The sequence below is a fragment of the Pteropus medius genome, unplaced genomic scaffold (assembly GCF_902729225.1).
Source record: "Pteropus medius unplaced genomic scaffold, Ma_sr-lr_union100, whole genome shotgun sequence".
Lineage (NCBI taxonomy): Eukaryota > Metazoa > Chordata > Mammalia > Chiroptera > Pteropodidae > Pteropus > Pteropus medius.
The window spans coordinates 11,799,540-11,808,273 of NW_024350924.1; the positions used below are offsets into that span (position 1 = coordinate 11,799,540).

Below are 8,734 nucleotides of genomic sequence, written 5' to 3' on the forward strand. Positions count from 1 at the left end.
TTTCTCTTTGTTTTTCCTGGCTTATTTGGAGGTCTAGGTTTTATGAAAAAAAAAAAAAAAAAACCATTTTAACTGCACAACTTAGGGGCTGAAGCTGGGATTTTCTTTACCTCACTTCTGAGAGGCTCTTTATAACATAAGATGGAGCCTAGGGAACCAGGAAGTGTTTATAGCACCTCCATTTTCTTGTAAACGAGCTTCTGGGAACAGCAAGGCCAGTAAATGCCTTCTCTGAGGGTTAGGGAAGACAGACCAGAACGGGGTTTTATTTCCTTAGGGTATTAGGATGCCTCCAGCATTTATTTACCTCCTAGTACAAAGACACCCCATCCATTCCTGCCTTTAAGGGGACCCAGTCCCTACCTCGGAGGTGGGGAAGTTTCTGTCGTCCTTGCCCTTGTGTTGCCTTGAAGAGGGAGCTAGCTGTTCACCAGAGCCTATTGCCAGATTCAGGGGCGCCGCCCACTCAAGAGTGGGTCAGACCCCTCCCGCCTGCCTTGCATGCAGACCCTAGCCCAGTGGAGCAGACACCTGCAGACAGCAGCTGGGCTGGGAAGAGGCTCCAAGGTCCTGCTTGTCCATTCTCTTTCAGGCCCTTAAGGTGCTAACCTGGGTTTGAGGAGCAAATGCCTTTGGAGAAGTTGAGGCTCATCCTTTCTCAAAAATACAAATTCCTTTTAAGGACACGTGTCCCTCCTCTCCCAACCACAATATAAGCGCAGCTTTGGTATAATAGCTTCTGCAAAACAAGCCCCACCCAGAGCCAAACTGGCTTTGACTTTGGCCCGGGCGTCCTGCCAGGGAAGGGCACCTGCCTGACTGGCTTAGGCCAGTCTGAGTGAGCTGGCCCTTGGTGCCTGCCTTTCTACGGTGGAGGAAAGGTTTACTCAGCTCCACAAAGCCTGTATGCCGGCTGGCCTGTATGTGGGGAGAGGAGAATGTCTGGAAGCATCTTTCCAACTCTAGGGGCAGGAATGGTGATTCTCTCATACCAACACTAATCTTGGAGTTGAAAGGAGACAGCAAGGCTGATGAAGAATGTTTGAGGTACAGCCACATACGCTAGACAAAACTTCAGTTAAGCAGCCCAGGTAGCTCCCAAGCCCCACCTCACGTATGTCTGAGCCGGGGCTGGTGGGCGTGCCCTGGGGCACCGAGGCCACGCCCACCCGCGCCTTCGCTCGCACTCGTTGGCGAACGGCGCCTTGGGGGCGTGTCCTAGCTCGGTCCCCGCCCCTGACGCGCCTATACAAGGGGGCGGTTCCGCGCGCGCCCGTCTAGTAGAAGCTGGACCGCCGGGCGGGGAGCTGCTGTGTGCGCTGCGACCCCCGCGGGCAGAGGATGAACGGGACGCGGAACTGGTGTACCCTGGTGGACGTGCACCCGGAGGGCCAGAGCGAGGTACGGACTCGGCCGCACCGCCTCCCCGGCTCGGTCTTCTCGGTTTCCGATCCCGCCGCGGCGGGTTCGCTGACATCACCTGGTGCCGCGCTCCCAGCGGTCCGCTCCTCGCGGCGCTGCTCCTTCTCTTTTCTCCCGCCCCGCGGCGGGCCGTGGGACTCTTGGGAAGTGGCGGGTGGAGAGTCTTCTGAGGCTCGGGGACTCGGGCCGTCGCTGCCCTTTGGGAGGAGGACACTGCGGCTGCTGGCCCGGGGCTCGGCGCGGGGCTCCGCTGCGCGCTCCTCGGGCGTCCTGTAGGCCGTAGAGCGGGTCGGAGGAGACTGAGCTCCCGAGGCGGGATCTCTGCGCTCTTTCGGACTTTGGGTCCCGACGAGGAGGATTAGGCTTTTCTGTGGGCCCTGGTGACTTCAGAGGCCCTTCCAAGAACTTCATGGTGCTTCGGGTGCTCGGTAACGAGACAAAGGGCAGAGAGTGGAATCCTAGGGCGTGGATCGCCGAGGAACGCGCTCGCTGGGAGCGATGGGGCTGTCCGCGTGGGGGGGTCGCCTCTCCGCTCGGATTTCTTCTTCCCGCTTGCAGCTCTCCTGCTCCCTTCCCCCTACCGGCCAGCCGATAGGTTCCTGGGGCGGTTTGCTGGTTTTGCTTCCGTCTCCAACACCCAAGCCCGGGAGACAGAGATGCCAGAACTTGGGCTGAGAAAGGGAGGGAGGGGACCCACGCGAGCGTTTCTGGACCTAGCGAGGGTGGGGGAGAGAGGGGGCGTCCGCCAGTGCTAACCGACCTGCTTTGCTCCGTGGCTCCCTGTCTCTGTTGAGCTGACCATATGGTTTTTCCTCTCGACGGGCAGAGGAGCGTAACTTGTGGCTGGGTGCTTCCACGCTGTTGGAGAACTCAACCCAGAATGGGGGTATAGGGTTTCATCGATTTCCAAGCTATCGTGGCTGAGAGTGCAGTGGGAGCCAAGGTGATGGGGAGCTTGTATCTCGTCCTTTTCGCCTCCCTCCCCTGTATCTGATTCCCTTCCCCTCTTCCTGTCGCAGCATGCCCCTGAGGTAGCTAACCCAGCAGCACCTGGATTGGCTCTTCTTCAAGGAATACTTATAGAATAGTTGCTCATTTCAAGTTTAGGGTCCAGATGATCACTTAATTCCATTCAGTCCCCTCTCCATTTCTGCCCAGGCTGCGTTTCTGCCACCTTACAATACAGGTCTTGCTGCTGCCCATCCGCGGTCCCCCAACCCCTGGTCTTCTGTAGCCTGCCACTCCCTCAGCTATGGGATGCTCTAGAGATGGGGAAAAATCCATCCCCTATTGTGTCAACCTCACATCTTACTTCATGCTCTTGCTCACTGTTTTGGAATGGTTGAGGCAGGGCAATGGGTATGAGGAAAATAAAGGAGAGGGGTGTTTGGGCTTCTTTTTGCTTGCTGTAGAAAAGAGATCCAGAAGGGTCTTAAGACAAGGCACTGGCAGTATTGAGAATGAACTGACACCCTCTTCTGTCCCTCGATGTTTTGTTGTTTGTCTAGTGGAGCCGAAAGAGTCAGCAGGAAAATTGTGAGCAAGGAATTCAGGCAGTTTCCAGCCAAAGATAAGTTTGAAGCTAACCAGAGACCTCTAGAACAAAGGGGGAGACAGAAATTCCCTTTTATTCCTTTTTTCTAGGCTGGACTCGAGAGTTATTTTATTTCAAGGCTGGGAATGAAATAATCATTGTCCAGATCTGATCTTGGAGACATTCCTGAGCTCTTAAGCAGGGGGAGGGGATGAAAAACAATCAATCCGTCAGGAGTCAGGCTTTGTCCTGGATTCCTGTCCTCTGAGCCAACCTGCAGATAGAATTTTCAGCTCCAGACAGGCCCCGAGAACTGTTATGTATTCACACCACTGAGTGAGTGAGTAAATGAACAGATGTTTCTTCTGATGTCTGCAGTGTAGACAGCTTAACCTACTGGTATGTCCCAGTGGGAGTCAGGACCCTGGAATTCTTGGTGTTTCCCTGACAGCCAAGCCATGTGCCTTAGTGCACCGCACGTGGACATGGAAATATGGCTCATACATTCTCTGGGTTGTTTTTAATTGTCGGAGGCAAATGCAGTAGGTACAAGGAGCCAGTGTGTTGCAAACTGCAGATCACAACCTAGTGGGTCTGAAATTCACTTAGTGGGTTACAACCAGCATTGGAAAAGAAATAGATTTCAACTATATGATGTTCCGGAAAAGGCAAAACTATGGAGATGATAAAAAGATCAGTGGTTGCTGGGAGTTTTAGGGGTGAGTGCGGGGGGAGGGTGTGAATGGATAGAACGCAGAGGATTTTTTAGGGCAGTGAAAATACTCTGTATGATATAATGATGGATATACATCTTTATATTTTCGTCCAAACCCTTAGAACGTACAACACCATTCACCTAAGGTGAATGAACTACCAAGTTTGGGTGATTGTGATGTGTCAGTGTAGGTTCATCTTTGGTACAAAATGGACCATTTTGGTGAATGATGATAACGAGGGAGTCTCTGCATGTGTGGGGCAGGCGGTACCTGGGCAGTTTCTTTAGGGTTTTTCATAAACCCTAAAACTGTTCTTAAAAAATAGTCTTAAAATAAAGAGAATGAACGCTCTCAGAGTGTTAGGGTAGACATTTTGGGCAAAACTTTTGTTTCAATTATATATATGTATACATATTATATGTGTGTGTCTGTGTGTTTATTGGATATAAAGTACAATGTATTTTTTAGATCAAAAAGTTTGCAAGCAACTGTATTAAGTTATACTGTCAAATAAAAGCACAAATCAACCACAACCATTAGATATTCCTATTAAGTTTTTTTGGTTATAAGCAGCAGAGAGTGACTCCAGCTAACTTAAGCAGAAGAGGAATTTATTAGAAGGAAGTGGCAGCTCAGAGAATTTAAGGGAAAGCATAAAAATTATGATGAATTGAGGGAGTCTGGAGGCCTGGATAGGTGGGAGGAACTCATGGAGGGTTTCTACTTCCCGTTGAATTGGTTCCAGCTGTTTTAGGTCTTTTTGCCCTTGACCGCCTTGGCCAGCGCAAGGTTCCTTGATTGACAGGCCAGTCACATTACACAGTGAAGGAGGGAGGATCTCCAAAGCAGAACCCAAGTGCTTCTGCCAGGGGAGGGTGGGTGCTTTGTGGCAAGAGGGTGGTTTGCGTGATCTCTGATTTTCTTTTCCTTTTAAAATCAGTGTTAGCAAAGGGATATATACGAATGATTTTAAAAAGATCTAATAATATCAAAAGGCTTTTAGAATAATATGGTTATAGTGACACTTCTTGATTTATCAATTTTAGACACCTATTGGCTTCCTGCTGTAGGAAATTCTGGGCAAGTTTATACTCCCGCCCCTCACACCCTCTCTGTCCCTTCTCCCATCCTCTTAATGTACTTACTTACATCACAACTTTGGGCTAAACTATGATTTCTGTTAATAGCATTGTGGTTGAGAGCTTTGTTCTGGGAATCGACCCAGTGGCCCGGAGTCAGGACTTCAGTGTTTGCTTTGCCCAAGATTAAGTTAAATTACTTAATTTCTTCAGTCTCATTTTCCTCATCTTTGCAATGGGGATAATAATCGCACCGTATCAGGACGTGGTTGTGAGGATTTAATGAGGGAATACCCAAGAAACATTAAGCACAGTGCCTGGCACACGGTAAGTGCTCAGACGTTCGCTGTGATTTTCTGTTTGCTACTTACCGCTTCAGCCGTGGCCAAGGGATGGAGGAAGAGTCTACGAACCCCGGTCTGGGCAAGGTTTGCTCTTCTCATTATATCAGTGTTTCTGCTTGTCTGTTCCTCTCCCCTTACCTCTGCCAGCAGAGGGTCCTGAGGATGAGAAGGGGCCTGTCGGAAGACCCGGGTTGAAGGCCTGGGTGACCTTTGCTAGTCCCAGCTCATCCAGGCCTGGCTTAGATGGAGCGATGGTCAAGTTCATGTTTTGGCATCCACCACCTCATGGACGAGGCAGCTGGTGTCCCGTGATGCTCTGAGCTCTTTGATAAGGTCATTCTCTTCGAGTAATCCGTCTGTGTCACCCTTCCTTAGAATATTTGCTCTTTTTTCATCCTCTCTAATTTTTTCTTTTGATCAGTCCTGGCCAGAGAGTTTCTCTCTACACCTGGGTGGATCTGCGGTTTTTCATCAGCTGCAGTCTGAACCTTTGTCTTTGCCATGGAACAGGTGTCATTCCTTTAGGCCCTCAGAAACCGAGTTAGTGCAATGCCGTCTTTCCTGAGCCCCACTCTCTTTTTTTTTAAATGTATAACTAAAGCTGTGGTTTATCGAGGGTTTACCATGGGCCTGAATTTTTTTTTTAACCACTTTATTGAGAAATCATTCACATACTGTGCAAATCACTCATTTAAAGCGTATAATTCAATGGTTTTTAGTGTATTCACAGAGTCTACAGTCGTCAACATAATCAATTTTAGAACATTTTCATCACCCCGTAAAGAAACCCTGGTCCGTCACTCAGGAACCTCGCCCCTGCCCCTCCCTGCCCCCGCCCAAGCCCTAGGCAACCACCAGCCTACTTTGTTTCTCTAAGGATTTGCCTATTCTAGATACATTAATATAAATGTAATCATATAATATGTGATCCTTTATGACTGGCTTCTTTCAAATAGCATGATGTTTTTAAGGTTGATCCATGTTATAACATAAATCAGTACTTCGTTCCTTTTTGTGGCTAAATTAGTTCATTGCAGGGTTATATTATCGCGTATGTTCATCATGGATAAATGCTGGTGGACTTTTATGTTGTTTCCACTTTTTTTCTATTATGAATAATGCTGCCGTGAACATCATTGTTTACAAGTTTTTGTGTTGACATATGTTTTCATTTCTCTGGGAGGAGGGAAATACCTACGAGAGGAATCGCTGCATCAGAATATTTGCATTTTAAAAGCACGATTCATGCGCAGTCCCTGGTGCTTACTCCAGAGGCAGGAATGAAGTCTAAAATGGTGGCAGCCCTGGCTCTGTGAGGGAAAGAAACTCCTGGGCAGAGGGACTGGTGGCTGCCTGCTCCTTCCACTCAGGACACCTGTCCCAAGCTCCACCCTAATTCCTCCACACACGACCCCCTCCCCGACACTGTCCGATTCTTACTGCCAGGAGCACTTATGGCTGCTCTCTCCAGGGCCGCGGGAGGCCTGGGGAGTCCTGGGCTCTGCCTGCGGATCTGGGAGAGGAGGCTTACCCAGTCACCGGGCATTCGGCACCAACATAGGCCCATATTTCTCCAGGGTGGGAGGGGTGTGTGTGCACCTAGTTGGTTTCGGTTCCAGACATGTGTGTTCAGAGCAGGTGAGACGAGCTTCCCTGCCTGCTGGTAATTCAGGTATGTGCCTCTTTGGGTTACACGCTGAGTCTTGTGAAATACCTGTTTCCTCGGGGTGGGGAGGTTTAGATGGGGGAGTGGGTATGTATCAGAGAGCCTGGTGGCCCAGATTTTTATACATATAGTTTATATACATATTTTTTTTCTAGCGACGCCAGGTTTCAAGCAATGTTTATTGAAATGTCTTGCATGTTCACTGCTGCTTGATATAAGTAAACGAGCAGGGACAGGAAGAAGGAAAAGAAAATACAGGGTAGGGTGGGGACAGGTAGATGAAGGGAAAAAGGGAAGCAGTCTTCTAGGGTCCGGAGGCACAAACACAAAGGTTACAGAGCAAGGTGGTCAGAGACCGGGGGTGCAGGTCACTTGTCCCAGCCCTTTGAGGGCAGGGGGCTGGGGAACTGCCCCTTCGGTCCAGGCTGGCTGGGCGCTGGGCAGGTTTCCTGGAGAGAGCCCGGCTCAGCGAGAGGGTGTCTCCCTCAGAGCTGGGCGTCAGGGAGCCCGCCTCCCCCCACGTACGCACGCTCCTGCCAGACCCAGGCTGTGCCAGGGCTCCAGGTAACAGGAGGGCTGCCCCATTTAGGGTGCCACCCTAAATCCCCTTTGCTCACTTCACCTCCCAGTCACCCCGGCCAGCCCTCTGCATAGAGCTGTCCAGCCCATGCCTCTGGGCAGGTGGCCAGACAAAAGGCAAACACCTGTCTCGCTAGCTAATCTGTGGGAAGGAACGGGAGTGATTGTGTCATACTCAACAAAGGGCCACCTCTGGCCAGGACAGCTTTGCTTAGGTGACCAAGGGCACCTGAAACCTGCAAGCCGAGGCCAGAAGTCTCAGCCAGGAAAGGGTAGCCCCGCCCCCGGCCTTCTTTTTGACCTCCTTGGGACTTCCCTCGTCTTGGCCACTGGGGAGCCAGTGTTTCAAGGGGCCAGCAATTCTCATTTCTCAGGGGGGACAGCTGAGGCGGCTGCTGCTGCAGTAGCTTGCGGGACCACATACATTCGAGTGGGAGGGGGGACAATCAAAGGACAAAGTGATGGAGGAACGGGTTACAGGTCGAAGGTGAATTACGGTTGGTTGCTGGTTCCCAGCTCAGGGGCGGGCTCCACTTACTTCCTTTTAGAAAGACCCTTGACCCTCACCCGCTACCCAGTCCTCATGGCCCCCCAGGTGCCTGGGGAGAGGGAGGTGGAGAGACTTAGGCTTCTCCTTAGATTGGCCCTGTTCACAGGAGCCTGTGGTGTGACAACCACGGGGCCTCCCTGGTTATTTCCCTGTCGCCTCTCCTGAGCGTCTAGATCTCTAACCCCTCAGCTATGTGTTTATCCCCCGTCCCCGCTCCGAGGAGTGAGTCACGGCAGAGATTTGTTTGAACAGAGTGGAGAGGCTGCCTATATAATTTGGAGGTGGCTGGGCTTCTCCCCGAGACTGTTTATGGGGTTGGACACTGCTTACCTTGTGATTAGCCTTTTTCCCTGGAGAAGAAGGCTCCTCACTGCATCTCTCCTTTCAGGGAGTCCCCAGTGGGGACCACCATGCTAGACATTTGGGGGTACCCCTGGAGCCCACTTACAGTCCTGAGACCTCCAGCTCCAGAAAACAACCAGTGGCACCAAGCAGAGAGGGGGCCCGGTTTCTGTCCCCGGCCCTGGGTTGGGGTTGTGGGGTGTGGCCTGTGACCTCGCAGACTGGATTCTCTGGTTCTGGAGGAGGAGGTGCCAGAGGGAACTGCCGGTTTATTCACAGGCTCCACTTAGACAGTTTGTCTCAGCCGCCCTCCTCCCCTCCTCCCCGGCAGCCTTTCTGGAGCTCCTTGGGAAAGTCATGCTGTGATTTATGGTTGCAAAGCACTTTCACACTGTTCCCACGCGTGTACCACCCGCCAGGGCGGGGTCGGTGTTACCCTCCCCGTTCCTCAGGTAGAAAACTGAGGCCAGAGAGATCCAGGGATTTGCTCAGGGATGGATGG

The 8,734-nt window shown here is 51.3% G+C and overlaps 1 protein-coding gene across 2 annotated transcripts in view; it reads left to right on the forward strand.

Annotated features, from left to right (window-relative positions):
* Positions 1–1,259: 1,259 nt before the first annotated feature.
* Positions 1,260–8,734, forward strand: part of TUFT1 (tuftelin 1) — a 31,800-nt gene continuing 24,325 nt past the window's right edge. For both annotated transcript variants that reach the window (XM_039841624.1, XM_039841625.1), the window contains exon 1: positions 1,260–1,401. In XM_039841624.1, the coding sequence (XP_039697558.1) occupies positions 1,342–1,401 (60 nt within the window). In that variant the 5' untranslated portion in view covers positions 1,260–1,341. The remainder of the gene's footprint in view (positions 1,402–8,734) is intronic.